We start from the raw sequence: 26,567 nt of genomic DNA on the forward strand, positions 1-26,567 counted from the left end.
CCAACACATGCTTCATTAGAATAAAGCAACTGAATAAGAAGAGCTAAGAAGGCCGGAAGGGAAACATGACTCAGGAGTGTCATGGACCCTGAATCCATGGGGGAGTGACATCTCTATAGACAATGACACACTGCCCTCTTAACTACACAGGGGCCAACTCTTCTGTGACTTGATCATCCAGGTTATTCTCCCTCTTTCTTGCCAATCTGAAGCTATCAGCTCACATGGTGTACAGTTTGGCTGCTGCTGCTGCTGCTGCTAAGTCGCTTCAGTCGTGTCTGACTCTGTGCGACCCCATAGACGGCAGCCCACCAGGCTCCCCGGTCCCTGGGATTCTCCAGGCAAGAACACTGGAGTGGGTTGCCATTTCTACTGAGTGCTAAAAAAAAGGCACGCTCTCTCCAAGAGCTTATGGGTTTCTGGGGGACACAAAGTATGTTGAAATAAGCCCAGAGGTTTGCACAGAGTAGGCACTCAAAAAGCAAAAGCTTGAGCAAAAAAGTCTTAGGGAGCCTCTCTGTGCTCCTTACCCATCCAGACCATTGCCAGTCCAAGGTATGCTATAGTTTCTCCCATTAGAACACTTATACTAAATTGGCCATGTATTTGCTTGTGGTCCCAGCCAGTAGTTTAGCAACCCAAGAGCAGCTTGTTATTAGTTAAATACAAAATGCTTAGCACAGTGCCTGGCACATATCTTGAATGAACTAATGAATGAAGAGGGCAGAGAATGAAGTTTATAGTCAAAAAAAGCTACATTTTTTTTTTCCAAATAAATTACATACAAAAGAACTGAAAGTGGAGCTTTGATTCCACAACTCAAAAATGAACCTATTAAGAGCTCATTGTGTATCCATCTAGTCTTTTTCTCATTCACCTACAATATATACATTTTGGGGGTTTTCTTTTTTATTAAAAAAGATTACACTTTGCAATTTGCTTTTTAAAGAATACAATAATAAATATGTCACATATGACTTCCCAGATTTAGTATATACAATTCCTCTCATTGTTTATTTCAGCTGCGTTAAATTTCAAACAGTGACTACAGCATAATTTACCTATTTCTTTGTTGAGAGATATTTGGGTCATTTCCAAGTGTTCACTATTATAAAGAATGCTGTAGAGAAGCTCACTTTTAGCATGTGCATGTGTCTGTGTACACACATGTATTTGACTCTGCGCCAAGCACCGTGTAAGCCAGGCCTTGGGATATAATGGTGAACAGATACCATCTTGCTCTCAGGAATATCAGAGCTTGATGAGAGAGAAAGACATTATTTAGAGAATCACATTAACACATAACCAAATGGAATATATGCTCAGAAAGAGAAGGATACAATCATATGAAAGCATCTCATCAAAGAATCTAGAGGAATGGGGAGGCAGGTGGCATGTACAATGGCCCAGTGCAGAAGGGACCATAGCAGAAGTACAGAAGTGACAGGTGATCTGGCTGGATGTCCCCGAGCTTTACTCACTCCCATCTTTCTGAGCAGATGATCCTACCTATCAGTTCTGATGAAACTGATTAGGACGTCTGGTAAAAGCTGCCTTCTTCTCTGCCTCGAATTTCCGAACTTTGCCAGTTCTCTTTTCACTTCTAACAGTTTTCAAGCAATGCTTCAGGGCTTGGTTTTATTTTATGTACTCCATATTGTCAAGAGTTGCCCTCTTTACCAGCAATCTTCCCCTGACCTATACACACCCTCAGTTCTCTTCTTACTGAAAAAACAAACAAAATAACTTGTTTAGATCCTGCTTCTGGGTCCCCACTCAAGCTGCCATTTCAACCTGATGCCCAGCCCTTTCATCCTGGTTACGATTCTAATAACCCCGTTTCCCAGGCATTCCTCCAGTTTCTAGACACTGCCATCTGGCACACTTTCAGCCCACCTGAACTCTGAAAACATAGGCTCCCGTCACCTCTTTTTTCTACCCCTGATCTCGGCAGCCCTGTGGCAGGAAAAATCAATCTCAGGAGTATGGAAGTTGAGGCTCCTCACAATCTGACTCCCTTCTATCTTTCAAGCCTTAACTCCCACCATAAAACCTGCCCATCCTGCTGTCTTTGTCCCTCAAGTCACTCAAGTCACCCCAGAACTGCCCTGTGCTTTCCTGTTCTGTATCTTTGCTCCTCACCTCCCTACCACTCCCATTCATCTGTTACAATTCTCTCCATCTTTCAGGAACCAGTGCAAATGTCACCTGGCAGAGCTTTCCTGGTACCACCTGCCCACCCCGGCCCCCTCGCCCATGAGAGCTCTTCTCTTCGACTTCACCCCTTCCATGTCCCTCACTGAGCAGCTCACTCACCCCTGTGTTCGTCACACTGCTGGCCTAGGATCCTCATCATGAATCCATCTTTCCCACACTTTTGCAACTTCAGCCTTGTTACCTAGGCTCTTTATCAGTAACTGGGGTTATTAAAAATACCCACCTTTTAGGATTAAATTTAAATTATATTGATTGTAACCCACTGGGTGAAGCAAAATGAAATCCTCTCAGAATTTTTGTATACCTAAGGGAAGCTCCTTTATATCAATAACCTCAGATATGCAGATGACACCACCCTTATGGCAGAAAGGGAAGAAGTAATAAAGAGCCTCTTGATGAAAGTAAAAGAGGAGAGTGAAAAAGTTGGCTTGAAACTCAACATTCAGAAAACAAAGATCATGGCATCCGGTCCTATCACTTCATGAGAAATAGATGGGGAAACAGTGGCTGACTTTATTTTTTCTGGGCTCCAGAATCACTGCAGATGATGACTGCAGCCATGAAATTAAAAGATGCTTACTCCTTGGAAGAAAAGTTATGACCAACCTAGACAGCATATTAAAAAGCAGAGACATTACTTTGCCAACTAAGGTCCGTCTAGTCAAGGCTATGGTTTTTCCAGTGGTCATGTATGGATGTGAGAGTTGGACTATAAAGCAAGCTGAGCGCCAAACAATTGATGCTTTCGAACTATGGTGTTGGAGAAGACTCTTGAAAGTCCCCTGGACTGCAAGGAGATCCAACAAGTCCATCCTAAAGGAAATCAGTCCTGAATATTCATTGGAAGGACTGATGTTGAAGCTGAAACTCCAATACTTTGGCCACCTGATGCGAAGAACTGACTCATTTGAAAAGACCCTGATGCTGGGAAAGATTGAAGGTGGGAGGAGAAGGGGATGACAGACGATGAGAGGGTTGGATGGCATCACCGACTCAGTGGGCATGAGTTTGAGTAAACTCCAGGAGTTGGTGATGGACAGGGAGGCCTGGCATGCTGCAGTCCATGGGGTCGCAAAGAGATGGACATGACTGAGTGACTGAACTGAACTGAACTGAAGGGAAGCTCCAAATATAGAGAAGATATGTCCAGTTTACTTTCTACTTGCTGTTATCACAATTCTTTTCAAAATAATATAGTTCATCTGATGAAAAATACCTTCTGGGAGAGGGAGAGGGTGGGATGATTTGGGAGAATGGCATTGAAACATGTATAATATCATATATGAAATGGATCGCCAGTCCAGGTTTGATGCATGATACTGGATGCTTGGGGCTGGTACACTGGGATGACCCAGAGGGATGGTACGGGGAGGGAGGAGGGAGGGGGGTTCAGGATGGGGAACACGTGTATACCTGTGGTGGATTCATGTTGATGTATGGCAAAACCAATACAATATTGTAATTGATCTCCAATTAAAATAAATAAATTTATATTTAGAAAAAAAAATACCCTTTTCTCTGTTTCATCAAACATGCTAGTCAATAATATTACTTTGACTATTAGAATTAGCATCTTCCTTAATTAAAATCTCATCCTTTTTGCAGACATCCATGATTAAAAAACAAAAGAAAAAAACCTTGCCGTGCAAGATATACCTTAACAGGTTATGATAGTAACAGATGAGACACTTGGTCTGACATGGTGCATCAGCTAAAATGTTTAAGTTCCAAAAAAAAAAAAAATAGGTAAGCAAAACTGTTAAAAATAATAAAGGAAAGGAAATCTATTTTTTTAAATCAAGAATCCACAAAAAGTTATCAATGACAATGATATGTAATGATCTGAGACTTAGGAACAGGGTTTACAGAAACTAAATTCGGGTAGAAAAATGAATATGAGTTTATTTCTGGATAAAACAGTAAATTTAAGTGGAGACTGTGAAATTTCACCCAGGTTTTCTGTGGTGGCCCCAGAGTGTGTACAAATGCTTCTCAATTAGTCAGCCTGGCTTCTTACCATGAGCCATGGTAACCGAGTTAACTTATTTCACAGTTCTCTTTTACTTCACTCACTAGCTCAACATGCAATCTTGGAGCTTCTGTTTTAATTATTTTGCAATTTGGCCCAGACTTCGGTATCACACACAGTTCATGACCATAAGAGGAAGTAAAATTCATAGCTGTCACCAATCTCCAGGCAGACATCATGGCCTGCTAGGTGGTGATAGAAGCAAGGCCTGGGAGGAGTGGCCAGCATCTCAGCTAGTCAGAACAAGGGCTGGAAGGCACCACGAGCAGTGTCGGTCAGAGGTCATAGGTAGGAGATCAACTCAGGGTGGTACATCAGGCACCTAAGGATGAAGGGCAGACTGGACATAAAAGATTAAGCTTTGAGGCACCCCAGGTCCCAGCCCATCCGACCAGGCTCAGTCACAGACGCAAGATTAGGGAAGTGAGCAAGGATGGCGCCTGCCGGCTGAGGTGGCCTGACAAAAACCTGTGTTATGGAGCCAGGTGGCGTGGGGTGTTACACCCATCGAGAGATGCCGCACATTCACTTTGTAGCCTTGAATATTATCTTACCTCATAAAGCCTTGGTTTTCTTATTATAGAGGGAGAACATAGTAAGTAGCAGAAAGTGTGAGGAATGAAGTGGGACACCTCGAGGAAGCTCCTAAGACTTCTGGCACCTGTCTGGTATTGGACAAACAGACAAGATAAAAGGAAAGCTCTTATTAAATGATAATCCCCTTCCCTTTCCCAAGAGGTTACCGGTGACCCTCCACTCAGCCTCTCTCTGGTTTACAGGTAGGCAAGTGACCCACTCTGTGAGACTGCACAGCGTAAGGAAGCAAAATAATCTGACATTGGTCATTCTAGTCCAAGCCCATCATTATGGCTCACAGGTAAATCCACCTCACTTTCAAAAGAAGAGAGAAAACAAATGTCCAAAAGTAAACTGTCAGTTTTCAAAATGCAACTCCAGGGTTGTATGACTCTGGGGAGGCCACCTGTGTGCCTCTGTTCCTCACACCTAACAGCCAGGCTACATGTATTACCCATGTTTGAGAGAAACACACAACCAAACCAAAAATCCTGTCAAATCACTTTAAAACTGAAGGCAAAATGTAAATACCCTTGGGTGTCCCAGGTGTTGCTAGGGGTAAAGAACCTGCCTGCCAATGTAGGAGACATAAGAGATGTGGGTTCGATCCCTGGGTAGGGAGAATCCCTTGGAGGAGGGCATGGCTACCCACTCCAGTATTCTTGTCTGGAGAATCCCATGGACAGAGGAGCCTGGCAGGCTATAGTCCCATAGCGTCGCAAAGAGACGGACACAACTGAAGTGACTTAGCACGCATGCGTGTAAATGCCCTTATAAGGACAGTGAGGGGATGACATTTGACTCTTCATATCTATTTGGGTTATCTGGCAAGCCAGATCAGATTTGCTGACCTGAGCAAACGCAGAGCCCCCTTTCCTGCAACGGTGAACACGTGCAGTGCAGAGGCAATCAACGATAACCCTGTTCCCACTGGGACTCTCCTATCAGTTGGACTTACCTTTGCTTTTCATTGAGTCAAAAGCTGACTGTGGGGACCATAAATCATCAGTTTTCAGGACACAAAGGGATCTGGGTGATTGAGCAGATGGGCGTTCACACATTTGCTTATGTTTTTAAGAACAAGGTTCACAAAATAATTAGTCCACATAATTAGCAAGTATCCTGGGCTGACCCAAATTAACATGGTGTAGGCTAACATCCTTTTATCTTTCTTTGCTCCAGAGTGCTGACCTGCATGGTCAGGTTGGAAAATGATACAAATGATTTATCTATTGTTTACAAACGTGCCTACAACAGGATCCTCAAGGAAGCCGCTAGATTCCATACAGAATCATTTCAAAACAGAAAAATAAAGAAAGTTACACATACATAAACTGAAAGGAAATGAAATGCAAACTTTAAAAAAATCACAGAAGAGTCAGATCACGTCAACAGGAAAATTTCTAGTTTGCTTCTAGTATTCTATTGCTCAGCTTAGAAAACTAATCACTTTACAAAAATTTCTTTATCATAAAAAACTGCTGCATGTATTTGTCTGTGTTTAAAAGTTAAGAATGGTCCTTATTTCAAGTAGTTATTTTCTATTACCAAGAAATAAAACTCCACCAGATATTAAGGATGGTGAATACAAAACTGCCTCATTCATTTAATATGAAACTTTGACTAATACTGAGTTATCACATACATCTAAGACATTCCTAAGCATGCCATTAACAAGAATTTTTGTGATCATCTTTACTGCCATTATAATAACAATACCTCAATTAAAAGTATAAAATCACTTCTGTGATTACTACCATTGTTGTTATAACCTGAGTAAACTCAGAACTGGGCTATTTTTCTCAAGGCAGTCCAAGACCTGCAGGGTTCAATCTCTAGTACCTGCATGGTAATTAAACTCCCCAGGACATTCCAGACCTGGTTACCAACATCTAAGAACCACTGTCTCAGATTTAGGGGAAATCTTTTCAGACCCTACAGAATGAAAGGCTAAAACTTCAAAACTCCTATTTTAGAGTAAGTGCAGCTGTACTATCTTACAGCTGTCAGAAAACCATATGAGTAAGTGCACAGGGCCTGAGGGCACAGTCTTACTCATTCTTACCTAAAAGTTGATGATACGCTTAAAGAGATTTCAAACCAAACACTTCAGGTGTGAATGCCGTTCAATACCTCTTCTGTATTCAGGAAATTTCCGTACAAATGATCCTTGAAAGAGTCCTCACAGTTGGCATAACCATACTTATTGGGGACACTATGATGAACCACATTTGAGAATGAGCCAGCCAGGGATTAAACACAGCTTGCTGACACCAACAAAGACACTGGTTCTACATCACCACTCACTTTTTAAACGAAACAACCACTGTAAGTGATCATACTTGACATATATAGAATCTCCAAAAACATCATGAGGTGATAGTCTCAGTTTAATGACTTGGAAATGTCCCAACCTCTGCAATCAGTGAATCTACAAGAAAGTTTACAGGCAAACACTTATGAAAAGAACTACAGGGGCGCCCCTGGCGGTCCAAGCAGCTGGGGATAAGGGTTCAGTTCCTGGTTGGGGAACTGAGGTCCAGCATGCCACCACGTATAATGCCCCCTTCCACACAAAAGAATTACATCATTAGTACTGAAAAAGGTAAAGTATTCCTTTAGTCTATTAGATTGGCAAGATTTAAAACATCAGTAAAATGCAGAATTTGCAAGGATGTGGTAAATTACAGGCATGTTCAGACCCTACACTGAAACTTGGTACGACCTTTCAGGATGGCTTCCCGGGTGGCGCTACTGGTAAAGAACTCACCTGCCAATGCAGGAGACGCGAGAGATGCAGGTTTGATCCCTGGGTCAGGAAGATCCCCTGGAGGAGGAAATGGCAACCCACCCCTTGCCTGGGAAATACCATTCGTGCCTGGGAAATCCCGTGGCAGAGGAGCCTAGTATGCCACAGTCCGTGGGGTCACTAACAGTCAGACACGACTGAGTGACAGCACGCATGCACTTCAGGATGGCAATTCAGCAGGCTTTATCAAAACTCTTAACCCAGCAACTCCATTTCTAACAATGTGTCCTGTAAGAATGCTCAATATGGCACAAGTGAGAAAGCAAGTCAGAAAAAAAGTATTTGTGGTGTACAGCCAATAAAAACAATTAGTATTTACATACAGGTTCACACCCCCGTATCTAAAATCTGAATTCTCAAAAGTTCCAAGAACTGAAAGATATTTTTTTATGATGCATTTATAGGAAAATGTGACTTACTACAAGAATATTAAGAGTCTTCATACCCTTAATTATAAATACTTTGCTACTGAAACATTAATGTATTTGATTACAAGGACCTATTCCATACCTCGATGGTGGTTTTACAAAATACATATTTCTCAGGTTATCTTCCCTAAAATCTAAAAAGAGAAAAATCTTTGAATTTAGAAACAATCTGGACTAAAAAGTTTTGGATAAAGGATAGTGATCCTCCATTTATACGTGTATAGTTGAATTTTAGTATGTCTGCCTATCATAATATTCACAGTGACTTTCTCACATGGTAATACAAGCGTTCTTTACTTTCTTCCTTTGCTTTCAGATGTCGTCTAAATTTTCTTTTCATGGGCTTCCCTTGTGGTTCAGCTGGTAAAGAATTCGCCTGCAGTGTGGGAGACCTGGGTTTGATCCCTGGGTTGGGAAGATCCCCTGTAGAAGGCAAAGGCAACCCACTCCAGTATTCTTGCCTGGAGAATCCCATGGACAGAGAAGCCTGGCGGGCTAGTGTCAGACACGACTGAGTGATTAAGCACAGCACAGCTGTGGAACACATAACCACGCTCTTAACTGAAAATCTGTGTATGCTCAGTCATGTCCGACTCTGCGACCCCATGAACTGTAGCCCATCAACCTCCTCTGTCCATAGGATCCTCCAGGCAAGAATACTGGAGTGGGTTGCCATTTCCTACTCCAGATTAATAAAGAGGTAATTAAAAAGAGTTATAGTCAGGAAACAGCAGTCAGATGGAAGATTATAAGAATGAAGAGCTTAAAAGGCCCACAATCACACAACCAGCTTTGTTCGATTACATTTTTGTTCCTTCATTCTGCTTAGATATTTACTGCTCCTGAAGGTGTATCAGGCAGAGTGCTAGGTTCTGAGACACAGCAGTGAGCAGTGCAGTCTTTTCTCCGGCCGTGAGGGGCGAGGTAGGTGAACAGCTGCAGTGGCTGCAGAGAACTCCACTTGCTCTCTCATAAGGAATGTATATGTGTGTGTCCTGGTGCCAAAGGTGTGCATGGATGGATTCAAGCACAGTGCTGCCTTTTGGAATTATTAAGCCCAACTCTGGTTTTAAAATCCAGCCCCATAAACTTACAAATGGAGATTGGAGACACACATTTTAAACAGTTTTTTTTTTTTATTATTAGTGAAATTAGAATACTACCTATACTCACACTTCTGAGCATGTGTGCTCAGACATGGTGCTCAAGTCTGTTTGTTCAGCTGGTTGGTTGGCTTTCCTGGGCAAAGGTTATTTCTCTCCCTTTTCTTTCCTCCACACCCCCTTCCACTTTCTTCACTAGACTGGCTGCCCCCTCTTACTTGCAAACACCCTGGAGTCAGGATAATAAGATACCTTGACCACCAGGAAAGCATCAGTGTTCCTTGACTCCAGCAGCAACGTCAACCATGAACCTCTTCTGAGTCCCCGCTGTTACTTATACTCTAGAGCAGCTGTCCTAGGTTTTACCCAGAGGCCAGGCCACTACTTCCTGAAGACCACTGGTATATTTGATAATGGGGAACTCACATCTCATTGTTGTGTCAAAGCCTCTTCACCATCTTCAAACATTAGCAGTCTCTCTTCACACATTCTGTGCTTTATCCAAGGGCCCATATGTCTTCCCTGTCCCAAAACTTTCTGGGAAGAATTTGACACCAACCATTCAGTGAACACTTACTATATTGATGTTACTATCCTAAAAGTTTTGTATCTATATTCTCTTAATAATGCCCGCATCGACTATAGGAAGTGGGTAACATTATCATTCTCACTTTTCAGATGAGGAAGGCATAGCTTAGAAAGTTTGTAACCTGCTCAATGTCCTTTAACTGAAATCCTACGGATGTATCGGTTCTGGGATCTTTACTCAAAGAAGTCCACTGATGATTCACACTGCCTCTGGTGGTTGTCAGTTATTTCAAAGATAACTCTATTTCAGGCAACTTCAATATCACCCGGGAGTTTGTGAGGAAGGAGAATCTTGAATCTCCCCAGATACACTGAAATACCATCCACACTTTAGCTAGATCTCCACTTGGTTCACACACATTGAAGTTTGAGAAGCACTGTTCTAGAATATAAAATTGCCATTTCCAACCTCATATTCAGTTAGGATGACCCAAAGCTGCCATGCAGATGACACCACCCTTATGGCAGAAGAGGAACTAAAAAGCCTCTTGAGGAAAGTAAAAGAGGAGAGTGAAAATGTTGACTTAAAGCTCAACATTCAGAAAACGAAGATCATGGCATCTGGTCCCCTCACTTCATGGGAATAGATGGGGAAACAGTGGAAACAGTGTCAGACTTTACCTTTTTGGGCACCAAAATCACTGCAGATGGTGACTGCAGCCATGAAATTATAAGATGCTTGCTCCTTGGAAGAAAAGTTATGACCAACCTAGATAGTATATTGAAAAGCACAGACATTACTTTGCCAACAAAGGTCCATCTAGTCAAGGCTATGGTTTTTCCAGTAGTCATATATGGATGTGAGAGTTGGACTGTGAAGAAAGCTGAGCGCTGAAGAATTGATGCTTTTGAACTGTGGTGTTGGAGAAGACTCTTGAGAGTCCCTTGGACTGCAAGGAGATCCAACCAGTCCGTTCTAAAGGAGATAAGCCCTGGGTGTTCTTTGGAAGGAATGATGCTAAAGCTGAAACTCCAGTACTTTGGCCACCTCATGCAAAGAGTTTACTCATCGGAAAAGACTCTGATGCTGGGAGGGATTGGGGGCAGGAGGAAAAGGGGACGACAGAGGATGAGGTGGCTGGATGGCATCACCGACTCAATGGACATGAGTTTGAGTGAACTCCGGGAGTTGTTAATGAACAGGGAGGCCTGGTGTGCTGCGATTCATGGGGTTGCAAAGAGTCGGACACAACTGAGCGAATGAACTGAACTGAACTGAAAGCTGCCATTGGACTATATGGCACTTATATGCAAATTAGAAGGCATCTCATCTTCATAAAGCATTTGTCAAAAACTGTCACTGTTCAAAGAAAAAGAACTCTTCCTTCAGGCCACCCTTCTCCCCCAAAGCTGGGCACACATCACAGGATATCTACACAGGCCATCAGCAAAGTATACGGTATTGGCCATTTTATGTCAATATCAAATTCTTGGCTAAATAGCATACCAACACTGCACTTAGCTTTGCTAAAGCCAAAATTCCTAAAACTCTGACAAGCACTGTTAACACTAAATTTTCCATTACAATATGGAATAAAAGACGAAGGTCAAGTGAAGGACAACTGAATTTACAAATATTTTAACACCCAACTTTAGTGAGAGTTTGGTTGCAGTGTAATATAACCAAATAGTTACACATTGATGCCTCTGCCATGAGGATAGCCTGAGAGTGAAGACAGGGCTAATGCCTTCGATACACATAAGGAAAACGATGACCTGAACAGCCAAACTCCTACCATAGAACCAATGACTTCAAGGACTGTTCACTACCTCCCAGACAGGCTCGTGCCTACTACAGTCAGTACAGCCTTCTTTTTTGCTCAGAACCATTATACTTTTTACTACAGAGGATGTGTGTACATTGAAAGAAGCAGATAACCCACCAACCAGTCTATACTCTTACACATCTTGACACAGTCATGGTGTCAAGTTCCTTGATATATGCCATTAATGCCAGCCAGTTATTTTACATTTACAGTTATTTTACATTTTAAACAACTAACACAAGACTGTAAGAAAACTGCGTAATCATCTTACAAAGTAGTGGCGGTGACAACATAAAATCAGGAAAATAAATGTGTTCGAAGTATCTGAATCTGAAGTCGCTCAGTCGTGTCCGACTCTTTGTGACCCCATGGACTGTAGCCTACCAGGCTCCTTTGTCCATGGGATTTTCCAGGCAATGGCACTGGAGTGGATTGCCATTTCCTTCTCCAAGGGATCTTCCCAACCCAGGGATTGAACCTGGGTCTCCCGCATCGTAGACAGACGCTTTACCATCTGAGCCACCAGTTCGAAGTATAGGTTTACAATGAATCAGTCAAAACTAGTGATCATAGCTTTAAATGGAGCATTTCTTCTTTATCCTTTGAAAGCCAAGTGTCACATATAATGTGACACAAAAATTGTCATTATTTTCTTAAGGTACATTTCCTTGAGGATATTCATGTTTGGATACAGGCATATATTCATGAAAATACAGTAGAATGACAATATGCTATTTAAAAGCACAGTTATATAGTATAAGTGATTTATGGTAAACAATACAAAGAAGAATAGAGTACAAGAAACAAGAAGATTTTAGCCTTTGATATATGTGACGGTGCTGCCTTTTTGCTAAATCCTAAGCAAGTCTCACCTTAAATGTCAACAACAGCAAAAAGTAAGTTCAGAGCTGAAATTCTTTCTTTAGTGGTATGAGAGTCAAGAGGAAAAATGCTAGCATTTCTCATACTCTTACTCACGCTCGTGTTTACTCGCGCAGTCATATCTGACTCTGAGATCCCAAGGGCTATAGCCTGTCAGGCTCCTCTGCCCATGGGATTCTCCAGGCAAGAATACTGGAGTGGGTTGTCATTCCCTTCTCTAGGGAGTCTTCCTGACCAAGGGATCGAACCCAGGTTTCCTGCATTGCAGGTGGCTTCTTTACTATCTGAGCTACCAGGGAAGCCCCATACTCTCACTAGATCCCTTCAAACTCCATTAGGCATTCACTTTTTTTGGTTCCAACAAATAGATTTTGACTCTCTAATTGGAAATAGATGCATTGTTTTAAAATTAAAGGGGAAAGTCATGCATTACTTGGTTTAAAAGAACAAGGAAAATATTTATATGATGCTTTGCCAGGAGTTAACTAAGAACAGCCTAATGACCAGATTCACAACTTCCTACTAAAATGTGTTAAACTATGCCACATGTATTTTATATGGTGGCTGTCAGTCCCCAGACATCCAAGGTCTGAGCAGCTGAAAGGGATTTAGAGGGAGAGTGCTTAAACAGAGTTCTTTCGTGTGTTCGGACAAGTCAGTAATGTTCCTTAGAGCACTTGCTTTTTTCCTTTTTAAAAACAGCCAAATTGGTTTATGTTGATTTTCACATAGGAAATTTTACTAAATATTTGTTGAATGACAAAATAAAAGATGACAGACACTGCACTGCACTGGCCAAAGGATGCTCTTTTCAATAAATGAATTAATTATATATCCATATGAGAAAAAATAAAACCTGATCCCCAACTCCACCTCAGACCATATAATACAATCCATCTGAAATAGATTTTTAGATCCGAATGTAGAAAGCAAAATAACTAAGAATTTAGAAGAAAAATCTGCATATTATCTACACAACCTTAAAACAGGCAAAGATTACTTCAAAAGGATACAAAAACACAAGTCAAAAGGGTAAAAAAATATATATATAATAAACTGGACTATATTACAGTTAAGAACTTCTTTTCATGTAAAGAACTATGAAGAAAATAAAAAGCCACAAAGTAGTGACAATATTTGAAATACATTTACTCAACTGGGATTCCTTAATGTGTGGAGAATTCCTACAAAACAATAAGAAATCAGACAATCCAATAGGAAAGAAAAAGGTATAAAATATTTTTAAAAATATAACCAAATGGTTGATAAATATATAAAAGAGTTGCTCAACATGTCTCCTTATCAAAGAAATACAACAATGTGACAGCACTATCCAGTCACCAGAATAGTAATACCAAGTGTTGTCAAGCATACAGGGCAAATAGAACTCCCACAGATAAGAAATACATGCTGATGTTCACCAAAAGACAGGTACAGGAACGTTTATAATGGCATTATTTATAATAGCAAGAAACTCCAACAAATTTCTATGATAGGATGTAAGCAACTGTAGTATATTCATAAAATGGAATATTATACAACTGTACTATCTGATACAGTAGCCATTAGTCACGTGTAAAAATCAACTTAAAAGATTAAGTGAAGTAAAAATTTAGTACCTAATTCACACTGGCCACGTTTCATGGGCTCAAAAGTCACATGTGGCTAACAGCTACCATATTGTACAGCACAGACATAAACCACCTTCATAAAGTTCTATGGGGCATTGCTATTAAACACCAATGAGAATTCCACAAATGTAATGTTGGATTAAATAAACCAGACACAAAGGAGTCTATACTGTATGCTTCTATTCATATAAAGTTCAAAAACTAACAGAACTAATCTATGTTATTAGAAGGCAGGATGGTGGTCCCCCTTGGTGGTTGGGCCTATTTTGAAGAAAGCCTGAGGAGGCTTCTGAATTTCTGGTCATGTTAATCTGGATGAACAGATCTGTATGCAAATGTGTTCATATGAGAAAAAATACATGGACAACACGAATGATGTGTGCACTTTTCTGTACACAAAAATTGCCAAAATAAGAAAAGTAATCAGCCTCAGTCTATTGCTCAAGTCTTTCTTTGCTTCAGAGTTCTCCTCTGATGAACATGAGCTCAAGATAACTCATCCTGCATAAATGATATGGTATGCCTTGGGATTACAGATTAATTTTGGCCAAGGAAGGGGGATTGCAAAATCTCATATTCATTTTCTATTTTTATGACTGCCATGGGTGTAAAATGAATAAAGAACTACAGTAGAACAAGGACAGAGTGAGGGAAAAATTCAGCTAGGACATATTTGCAAGATATTAAAAGTGAAGGTATACAAAGGGATTTTGAAAGCAGATAAAGGTAGTAGAGAATCCATGTTGATCAACTCCCCAACATGAGTGCTTAGAGAGAAATGAAAAAGTGGTAAGCAAGCCTCAGAAAAAAAATGTGGTTGACAGATCAAGTTGGCCATGAAAAGTCTCTAGATTCCTTTACACTCTTTATTAGAAAGAAAACTCAAAAATTTGTAGATGCAGGAGTTGAAAGTTGCCCTGTGAAAAATTACAGGCTGTCTTTGGTGGCCAGTAGCCAACGACCCAATTAAAATAACTATCACTACTAATACCCACAAAACTTGCATCTGATTTTGAACTTTGAACACTGTTTTAAAAAAACTTACATAGATATAAGTATTATAATCACTTATGGGACTGAGTGGAGAAGGAAATGGTGACCCACTCCAGTATTCTTGTCTAGAGAATCCTGTGGACAGAGGAGCCTGGTGGGCTGCTGTCCATTAGGGTCACACAGAGTCGGACACAACTGAAGTGACTTAGCATGCATGCAATGGAGAAGGAAATGGCAACCCACTCCAGTATCCTTGCCTGGAGAATCCCAGGGACAGGGGAGCCTGATGGGCTGCCGTCTATTGGGTCGCACAGAGTCAGACACGACTGAAGAGACTTAGCAGCAGCAGAGGACTGAGATTCAAAGAAAGAAAAATCTCCATTTCACTACAGACCACTGTCAAAACAAATCTGTTTGTAATTGTCTTTTTTTGTTCCCTTAAATTTTCATAGTACTCTGGAATGGACCTTGTCCAAAAAAGGTAGGAGCTTTAAATTATAATAAAGTAACTTTAACAACATTTCATCTCTTTGCTAAAGTTCTGGAATCAGAGAATCGGCATGGAAAAAAAAAATTGTGTTGGAAAGCATTTGAGAGGTTGTCTAGTCCATCCCTGGTCTTATTTCAGCAAAATTGCCTTAAAGTATTTCACATGTTAAAAATACATTCTATTTTTGAACACATCCAGATAAGGAGATTTTTGTACCTCCCTTGGTATCCCATTTCAATGACTGTCACTCTGAGGAAAGTTTTCCTTAGATACCTCCTAAATCTGGTTATACTGTTTAAATTATTTTCAGTTTGTTTTATTCTTAATAAAGATGGAAGATGAGTAGCATTTATTCTCTCCATGATAACAAATTCATCTTATAATAATTGACAAACTCACATAGATTATCTATTTAGCCCTTCAAATAATCCTATTATCATCTGTACATCAAACAGATGAGGACATTCAGGCTTAGAGAGTAAAGAAATTCATATGTGGGGAGGAAATGTGACAATCCCAAGGTTATTCAGTTATTCAGTGTATGGGCCCAAGCTCAGTTACTCACTTCACTTATAATTGCTGCTATGTCGCTAACTCCTCAACTTCCCCCACATCCTACAACAGGCATGCGGAGCGCAACTGGAGGGCCTGCACTGATGGAGAGTCCATGTGTCATTTTATTTTTTAAATTGGTGGCACAATTTTGCAGTGGTTAATTGTGATTTGTGCCAGCATCATTCCTCTTCTACTAACTGTACCCAGATTTCCCCCAGGGACTGTCAATCAAATTGCCCAGCCTACTCCAGACAGCTAGCACAGAAGCCAGGCTGGATGAATCCAGCAAGTTTTCCCAGGAATTTGAATCCTGACTGGGGTGACAGACTGAAAATGGTCAGAGTTCATGCTTCTCCTGATGAGTTCTGCAGACCTGTCCCGGTTTCCAGGAGTTGGTCCTTTTGCTTCTTTTCAATTCTCTGAGTGACCTCATAGGCCCATCAATTCTTTTTCTACTTAAATTAATTAAATGCTGGTGTTGGCTTCTGTTGCTTGCAAGCAGAGAACACTGACTGACAACTCTTCAGAGGGACAGATACCAAAATATACTGATTAAGGTCTGCCTTTATCATGTTCTTATCATAGAGATGACAAATATTAAATTGAAATCAGTCTCTTAGAAAATTCCCCCATGTTGAAAAATGTAGTACAGTAATTTCTTGTTCAACTGATCAAAGGCAGGCAGAAATAAGTTGGCAAATCTTCCAGAATCTTGGCTACATTTTTCTTTTAAAAAATAGCTTCTGGAAGCTTAGATTTTTCAGGGATTAGAGAAAATTTAGAAAGCTGTAAATGTGTTTAACTAAGGGTACTTTCCCTATGACATGTCCTTTCTTAGGTTCTGGGAGGACAAGAGGTACTACAGTAACATGCCCCCTCAACCTCTCCACCCTGGAAACCTTCTGTCTGGCTGGTCAAAGGCGGCTGCAGCCTCGGTGCCAAGAGAGCCCTGGTCATCAGGACTTTTGAGTCTAACAGCAGAAACTAAAACAGAAGAGGACCCAACCTAAGCACATGGCTGAGTTCTACTCATAACTATCTTGAGTTCACTGCATGAAGACTCATCAGATTCTCTTCTCTTCTGGGATTGGCAACATGAGCAAAGGCCTGCCAATACTTTAAAACTCCTGTAAGAATACCTGAATTTCACAGAAATCATAAGCCAACAGTAAAGGGATACCAGGACCCACTAGCCAGAGTAATTTGTTCAGGGTACAAAAGCTCCTATAACATTCCTGGCATGCTGTATGGGAGACAACAAGACGCTTCCTCATTGTAAGGTAATCTGCAGTCAACTAAGAAAATAACACACATGCATGTGAAACAACAACAACAGGCAAAGCAGCAAGAATGCCAATTGCCAGGGACACACAGTAAGCACATACAAATCAAGAGTTCAAAACCTTGTGATCTACCTCCTTCAGCTGTAACTCAAGACACATCTAGCCACGTTAACAAAGAAATTTTATTGAGCTGATTTCAAGGCTCAACTAAAGAATAATTAGAAGAGCACGCCAGTATAAAATAGGAAAGCATAAAATAACAGGGATGAAAACATCCTTTCTTTTGGAAAGTAAGAAATGACAGAGTAATCTATTTCACTGTTGAATGCCTTGCATTTAGTGGAGTCTTAACTGGATCTTTTGATTTGACTAAGCAATAAATAGTTAATCCCTTTCAGCGTTAACTATTAACACTTGTGTTTAAGGAAAAGGCAAACTAATATTTAGAAATAAATAAACTCAAGTTCAAAGTATTCAGAAGTCCTCAAACATGCTCTCTTACTTGGGCTGAGTCCAACCGGCTCACCTATAAATATTACTTGTTTGGCAAAAAACGTCCAAGAACAGGATAGTGGAAACACAACCAGGGAAGAATTAATCTATTTTTGGTAAAAGTTTTCAATTTATTACAAGCTCCCCAGGAACTGAAGATCCCTGGAGCACTGAGCAAGGGCTGTGAAGAGACATGCAATGTCACGCCATCACTTGGGCAGAGGTTGTGGCCTGGACTCCCTCTGACCACTGTGCCAGCCCCTAGCTAACCAATAAGACTCTCAATTCAGTGAAGCAACACACAGGAGCAAAACAAATTCTAATATTTTGGCACAATAGTCCCATAGACTAGACCAATTTCACAGTAAAAAAAAAAAACAGTGAACAATTTCTCAGTTAAGAATGGGCTACATCATTTGTAAGCTGCATTTTGCTTTATAAAATATATGAACTCAGAAGCAAGAACAAAATTAGGCTGGACAATATTGGAAAATGTTTATTTTTATTTATGCTGCTGCCATAGACTATGGCCAATGAGGCAGTAGATACAAAGCAGGTTTTTAATAAATCAATCAGTTATGTATTTTATACCTTTAGGGTCACAAAATAATACAAATCACAAGGCGTGGCCTCCAAGTAATTGCTAGTAAAATGCACACTCACCTTTAAAATATTTACAAAATATTAGAGCACACTATAACCAGAAACTTTTGTAGAAAATTCTAACCAAAACACAAATTATTATTATTATTAAGTAGGTATCATAAATAGAAGAAAATAAAATTCAAACTTCTTAGCCTGGCCAAGGTGTCGGTGGTATAGTGGTTAGCACAGTTGCGTTTCAAACTTCTCAGCCTGGATTCAAAACCTTTCAGAAGCACATTTTAAGCCTTTTGTTTATTTTGTTCTTATTTCTCCAGTTATCTTCTATAGGAATTCTGTTCAAGTTAAACTGGCCAGTTTACACATTGCATACACATCCCTTTCTCTGACCATTTACTCCAGCCTTTCCTCCTCTCCAAATTGCCTCTCCCTCAGCTCTGCCCTTGTGTCTTTCTGGACTGCTTCTGCCTAGCCCTGGTTGACCCTCTCTGCTTCCCTGGCAGCCCACTGCATTTATTCCCTTATGTATCAACAGCTATCTACTGATCTGAATAATCACTTCAACAATGGGGTGGCGGTGGCGGGGTGGCGGTGGCGGGGGGGTGGTGTTCAGGGCAGAAGAGGCAGCTTTCAGTTGTTTATGCTTACAAATGATTTACTTACTCATAAAGCAAGTATTTTTATGAACACTACTGTGTACAAGATACTATGACAGGGTCAATGAAGAATGCCAAGACAGAACTTGCCAAGAATGCCAAGATTTACTTTCAAAGAGCCTAGAAGCTAGTCAGGAAGATAAGATTAATACCCAAATCATCGTAACTAACTCAAGGTAGGCAATTATCAATGCTCCACTGTAGGGTCTGCTAAAGGGGGTGGGATCACTTAGTGCTGCATAGGGAGAAGAGAAGAACTCCGGGAGGAAGCGGCAGCTGGGTGGAAAAGCAAGGAGACAGACAACATTATTTCCTTAATAAGCTTTAACAAAGGCAAGGAGGAGGCGGAGCTTGGGAAGTTAATGGAGGAAGTAAGGGGTGAAACTTTAAAACTCACGTGTGTTGTAGAGAAATGGAGCAAATGTGAGAGCGATTTTTGTTATGAACTGAAAGGAATTAAACATTTTAAGGAATTCAGGGGTCAGCACACTCTAATATCACTGTATTAGGTAGTATGTTAAGTAACCAAGAGACATGGGAAGATTTCATAGGCTAATTATGATCTCTGAAAAAAACTTGTATTATTACAGTAATGTTTTATGATGTTGATTTTTAACTGAATGGTATCCAACACAGTAAAGCCTGCTTAACTAGAAGTGATACAAAGAGCTCAAATAACATACACTGAGCATTCTTCTATGTGTTCCATGATTAAGGCATCAATTTCATGTCATCTTCTACGTCTATATGACTGTACAATGTCTTCATGTGAAAATCTAACATCAAGGCAAGATCCTGAAGGAGTCTTCTGGAGCACCAAGAAAAATGGTTTACAGGTATAATTAAGGAGTTGGTGTTGTACTTTAATGTGTAGAAAGAAATAAAGAAAGTGAAGTTGCTCAGTCGTGTCCGACTCTTTGAGACCCCATGGACTGTAGCCTACCAGGCTTCTCCGTCCATGGGATTCTCCAGGCAAGAATACTGTAGTGGGTTACCATTTCCTTCACCAGGGGATCTTCCCGACCTAGGGATCGAACCCGGGTCTCCCGCATTGGAGGCAGACGCTTTAACCTCTGAGTCACCAGGGACTGGCATTATGTATGTGTATATATATGTATTGCTAAGACATATACACACATCAATTACATAACACATGTGATAACCAGAATTCATCAGATCATATTATCAACCAACTGTAGTCATCGGCATTTAAAAAAAAAAAATTTCTTCAACAGAATACTCATAACCGCAACAAAACAAGCATACCACCTATTTCAGAAACTCACTACACTGAGATTTCTGAGGGGGAAAATTCCTGATCCTTTTAAATTCAGACTGCTTCCATATCCAGATAGCTTCCTGTGATTCAGGTACCATATTTCCATGAACCTACTCAGATCTTTCTATTCTTGAGAGGAGAAGCTGGGAGGACTATTTGTGGAAGGTCTGGCTGTTATTTGTGGAGAGACTCTTGCTGCCATCGGAAAATGAAGTGTGAAGGTATCAATTAGATAAGAAACAGCCAGTTCATTTTAAGGAACCACCTCCAAAAAAGAAATGCCTGATTTGAAAATGATCTGTATATTTAGAAGCTTCTAAATAGTAAAAGAAGTGGAGGTACAGAGAACTGCTTTATTTTACCTATGATTCATGTTTTGTGAGTTACATCTCAGCTTATGAGTCATACTGGGCATGCAGACTTCTTGTTAGTACCCATTGATCCTGGTATATGAAAATATCCTCAAGAGCAGACTATCAAGAGTACTAAGAAAGTGAAAATGAATGCTTTGATTGAAGGTCCTCAAATAACTGCAGGTACAAATGCAGTGTTTTGTCAACAAAAGGTTAAGGTTTTACCAACTTACAAGATCAGCACCTACATGTTGTAAGGAATGAAGACTGCATCCACCCTTAGACATTCTGATTGATAACAGGAAGCGAAGACGTTTCTACAATTCTGCTTCCCTCATAAACTCCCAGTATAAACTCAAACCCGAGGACACCCTCAGATGCTCCAAACTTGTTAGAGATCACGTAGTTATAATATTTGGAGGGTAAGCAATGACAGCATTTGTTTTCACCTGAAGAAAAAATTCTGGCTTTCTATTTCAGTTAAAAAATAATGCCGAATATTGGGAAAGTTTGCTTGGTTTTTAAAAAGCTAAAATTTTAGATTTTTTTTCCCCTAACCCTTTCTCAAGTGGTTTTAGAAGTTCCATTATTTTCACATAACTGCAGGGAAACGTGTTTGAAAGGTTACTGGAAGTGACAGATGGGCTTATTTTGAAATAAAATTAAGCCTGTGGTACTACTGAAAGGAAGTCACGAAATCCAAAATTAAACTGGACAGAATGGTCTGAAGCTGTTTTTGTTCTTTGTTCAAGGAAGCACAAAGAGTGGGAGGCTGAGGCAAGGCCACCACTTCTCATGTGAATCCCCTCACTCAGGTCAGTTTGTCTTGAACTGGTAAAACTCTCTTAACGTAACATGCGCCCCCACATTTTAAACAATCATACACCTACTGTCAAATATCCAGACATGTCCTTCACTGATATCACTAAGAATACAACTCCAATCTTTTATAGCTGTGACTTTATAAAGACTTAAGGAAGAAAAAACATTTATAAACAACTGTGCTGAGCTATTAAAAACCCCATTTTAGGATGAGATGGAAAATGCCCATTTAAAAAAGACAACGTGCATCCCAGACATGTGAAGAGACCATTCGCCCTGGGATGGCCTAGCCAGCCGTCCTCAGGAGGAGCCACGCCTACCTTATTGTGCTCGTACTTGTAGGGGATCTTGAGCGTGTCCATGGCTCGGATCATAGCCTGCATGGCTGTGAAGATGTTCTGATACACCAGCTTGGTGAAGCCCCTTTTGTCTTCATCAGAGTAGCCCGACCCATGGATGATTCTCATCTGCTTGATAAATGTACTCTTGCCACTCTCTCCTGTCCCTGCAAGAGAAACGACAGCAGCTCATCAGACCATGAGACCTTCGCACAGTCTTCCAGACAACTACACTATTAATAGGAACACAGGCCTTGGATGTGGCATCCTGAGGGCCTGCTGAGAGGAGCCTCAAAGGAGAGCAGCATCACCAGAGGGGGAAGTGCCACCGAGGGTGAGCACTCAGCAAGATGAGAGGAGTGAGACTCCAGCTCAGAGGCAGACTTTAAAAAAATAAACAAACAACTGTCACCTTTTCGGAAGCCACTCAGCATGGAATTTTGATAGTGATTTGTAACCATGTATCTTATAAGAAACACAATGAAAGCAGCATGGTTTGAACAGAATAAACACTTGATAAAGCTCTCTTCCCTGCAGCATGCCTGAAACGCTTCCAGCAGACCAGGATGTTTAGCCAGGATCTGGATCTGGAGATGACAATGCACTTATACAAATGCTGTTCAGACATCAGTAAGACAACACGCCGGAAAATTTCTAGACACTTTCTCTTACTTTAAAATGGGGTATATGGAGAGCATGGTATCCAGGTAAGAGTCCAGATACTTCAGGATATCAAGTAGCAACTGTATTTATTTTCAGGGGGTTCGGTTGGCTGAGTTGTGTCAAGGAATCACTCAATTCAGGAAAGACACAGGAACTTTCCTTCTTTCTGCCCACTCTTAACTATGACACAGAAATTCACTATTACTGATTTTCTTTCTTCTGTGTTCTCATTTTCCCCTTCTTCAGTATTCCTTTTTGGTGACCATGAGCCTGCAGAGAATCCATAACAAAGCTACAAATGCCCACTGGGGAGGAGGAAAGACAGAAAGATGAGATCATTTCACTGAATGACAACATATTTCTTCTATGGTGAATCCGAAACTATAAATCTAAAAACTTCATTTTTTAAAACGTAAGTTGTTTTGGAGGGTGTGCAACTTCATTTCTGAATATCTCTCTCTCACTTTCAAATCTCCTTGAAATTTTCAAAATAATAAATGTCCTCCCCTAACGATGTGGGGGAAAAAATAAAAGTTTTTAGGATAGTAAGCATAGCAGAATATAATAATAATACTCAGGATGACTGCAGCACCCTTGCTGCCATTTCCTATCAACAAGACATTAAAAAAAAAAAAAAAAAAAAGGCGGAAAAGGAGAACTGAAAACTAGGAATACGACATCTGTCCTAATTTTGTTTGGTTTTTCTGGTGGCTGGATTTCATTACTATCTTTATAAACAATCATGAAAAATTCAAATAAGTATTACGGTTTTCATAGAAGCACTCTTAAATGACTACAGATGTCTTGGTAAATGCAGAAGCCTCACATAATTACAAAGATGATTTCTAGCCCCACAGTCCTGTGGTCACCAATTCTTTATCCTTTTCATATGACCTTTAATAAAGTGATCTGGAATTTCTTGAAATATAAAGTTAACATTTCCTTTATCATTTTCATATGGTTTTAATAAAGTGATTCAGAATTCCTTGAAGCATAAAGTTAACACTGCAATATGAATGCAATCAACACATTTTAACAAGATTAATGCAAGGAGTTAAAAATGAGCATATAATTCCATCCATGAATACAGGGGTGGGGACGGTGGGGGTGCAATATCTAAAGAGAAGTATCCCTAATGGAAATAAAGCTAGGAAATTGTTTCTCATTAGCAATCAACAATTTATACGAAGAAACCAGTATCTTTACTTTTCTGAGCAATTCAAAGTATGGAAGAAAAAGATCCAAATTGCTTCTCTGCTTATTATCCTTATCCTTATCCTTGCTCTGAGGGCCCAACTAGAGACATAATCATCAAATCAGAACCTCTGCCAGTTTTTTCCACACCAAAACCAGAAAGAAACCTTAATATGTGAGGTTACCTGACCTGCCTCTTGAGAAACCTATATGCAAGTCAGGAAACAACAGTTAGAACTGGACATGGAACAACAGACTGGTTCCAAATAGGAAAAGGAATACGTCAAGCCTGTCTATTGTTACCCTGCTTATTTAACTCATATGCAGAGTATATCATGAGAAATGCTGGGCTGGAAGAAGCACAAGCTGGAATCAAGACTGCCGGGAGAAATATCAATAACCTCAGATATGCAGATGACACCACCCTTATGGCAGAAAGTGAAGAGGAACTCAAAAGCCTCTTGATGAAAGTGAAAGAGGAGAGTGAAAAAGTTGGCTTAAAGCTCAACATTCAGAAAACGAAGATCATGGCATCTGGTCCCATCACTTCATGGGAAATAGATGGGGAAACAGTAGAAACAGAGTCAGACTTTATTTTGGGAGGGCTCCAAAATCACTGCAGATGGTGACTGCAGCTATGAAATTAAAAGACTCTTACTCCTTGGAAGAAAAGTTATGACCAACCTAGATAGCATATGCAAAAGCAGAGACATTACTTTGCCAACAAAGGTCCGTCTAATCAAGGCTATGATTTTTCCAGTGGTCAGGTATGGATGTGAGATTTGGACTGTGAAGAAGGCTGAGCACCGAAGAACTGATGCTTTTGAACTGTGGTGTTGGAGAAGACTCTTGGGAGTCCCTTGGACTGCAAGGAGATCCAACAAGTCCATTCTAAAGGAGATCAGCCCTGGGTGTTCTTTGGAAGGACTGATGCTGAAGCTGAAACTCCAATACTTTGGCCACCTCATGCAAAGAACTGACTCACTAGAAAAGACTCTGATGCTGGGAGGGTTGGGGTCAGGAGGAAAAGGGGACAACAGAGGATGAGATGGCTGGATGGCATCACCGACTCGATGGACATGAGTTTGAGTGAACTCCGGGAGTTGGTGATGGAGAGGGAGGCCTGGCGTGCTGCAATTCATGGGGTCACAAGGAGTCGGACACGACTGAGCGACTGAACTGAACTGAACTGAATGACATGAAAAGAAAAGGAAAGAGAGTCAAGCAAGAGGCCACTTCTCCTCGCTGAAGGCTTTTACATACTCCCCCCACACCCAAATAAAATCAAGAAAGTAAAGAGAAGACATCTAAACCATGCTGGCTTGTTTCAATTAAGTCATGTTGGGCAAGAGCAGTCAACACCTGGCCGCTCTTGGGATGTACACTAAGCTCCGGGGCATCACACTAATGAAGACTCCAAATACAGGTGGAACACAGGACCCATGAATGAATGGAATGGGGAACGAGGAAAGGAAAAAAGAATCCAAAACCTAACTCCAAAGTTAAGATTTTTTCCTGTTGCCCCGGACATAGCCCGGGATGCTCTCTCTCCATTATATCATCTTGCTTTGTGCCCCAGGAGGCTGGCTGGGAAGGATTTCACATCAACAGCTCTCTTGGCTTCAGTCTCCTTGGGTTTAATCCATAGGAGACACCAGGAAGAGAACACAGAGCAGGAGGATGAGAAAGGGGTATCTATTTCCCCAGTCTGCTTCCTGCAAGGGCCCCACAGATACGCTGTGTCCCCTTCAAGAGTCTACAGCTCCTGGCAGGTGGCCCTCTCTGGGTTCCTGTACCTGCTCCCTTGCCTTGCTGGCCCCTGGTTACTGCACTCATTAGCTCTTACTGGTTGCCTACACTGGATTAATACCTTGTAAACAGTCCCTGAACAAAATTCTGCTCAGTCACCTAGCTGGAGTGGACCATTTGTTTCCTACTGAGACCCTGACAGATGTAAATACCCAATGGAGAGCAGGGGCAGCTTAATAAATGAACGAATAAGAAGGCAAGGGAAGGGGGGGAGTGCCTTTTCTTCTTCTGCCCTTTCTCTATAAGTCTTATTTATAAGTTGCTCTCTTGTTTACAAAGTACTTCCTTTTTTCTAGTCACTAATTCACTCTTTTAACACTCTTCTGGAAGCCAATCATGATGATAGCGCCCAAACTAGAATCCCAACTCATCTTCAAAGTGTTAATAAATCTAGTACTTGTCCCCCAGAGCATGTACACTTGAGCCCACCTGCCCCCCAGCAACACATACTTCAAGATTAATCTGTAATCAGACAAGGCAAATGGTGGGCTCCACCCCTTGAATATCCTGTCTCTTGTAAAGGAAACTAAAGAAATTTGTGTTCAAGGCATGTGGACACAGAGGGGGAGGGGGAGGGTGAAATGAATTGGGAGAGCAGCACTGACATAGAGACAATATCACGTGTAAATAGCTAGCTAGTGGGAAGCTGCTGTACAGCATAGGGAGTTCAGCTTGGTGCTCTGTGATGACCTAGAGAGGTGGGATGGGGGTCAGGGAGGTTCAAGAAAGAGGAAGTATATATGTATACATATATTTAACAGCCCACTCACTTCACTGTACAGCAAAAACTAATACAATATTGTAAAGCAATTATATTCCAATTAAAAAAAATGTAAAGAATAAATCCGTGTTCAACCTTTTATATTCTGCCACTGTGAAATACACTGACACTATCCTCTCAAAACTCTGAGATAGATGACTTTTCCCTCATTCCATGGAAAAGAAAAGGCCTTGGAGAGGTGAAGCATCCGAGCAAAGATGACAAGGCTGGTAAATGCCAGCACAAGG

The 26,567-nt window shown here is 40.8% G+C and overlaps 1 protein-coding gene across 1 annotated transcript in view; it reads right to left on the reverse strand.

Annotated features, from left to right (window-relative positions):
- The window catches only part of GNAQ (G protein subunit alpha q), a 321,449-nt gene that overhangs the window by 192,784 nt on the left and 102,098 nt on the right, over positions 1-26,567 (reverse strand). The window contains exon 2 of the mRNA XM_040257650.1: positions 21,876-22,060. Within this exon, the coding sequence (XP_040113584.1) occupies positions 21,876-22,060 (185 nt within the window). The remainder of the gene's footprint in view (positions 1-21,875; positions 22,061-26,567) is intronic.

This window comes from Oryx dammah, unplaced genomic scaffold (genome assembly GCF_014754425.2).
Source record: "Oryx dammah isolate SB20612 unplaced genomic scaffold, SCBI_Odam_1.1 HiC_scaffold_1, whole genome shotgun sequence".
In the NCBI taxonomy this organism is placed as follows: domain Eukaryota; kingdom Metazoa; phylum Chordata; class Mammalia; order Artiodactyla; family Bovidae; genus Oryx; species Oryx dammah.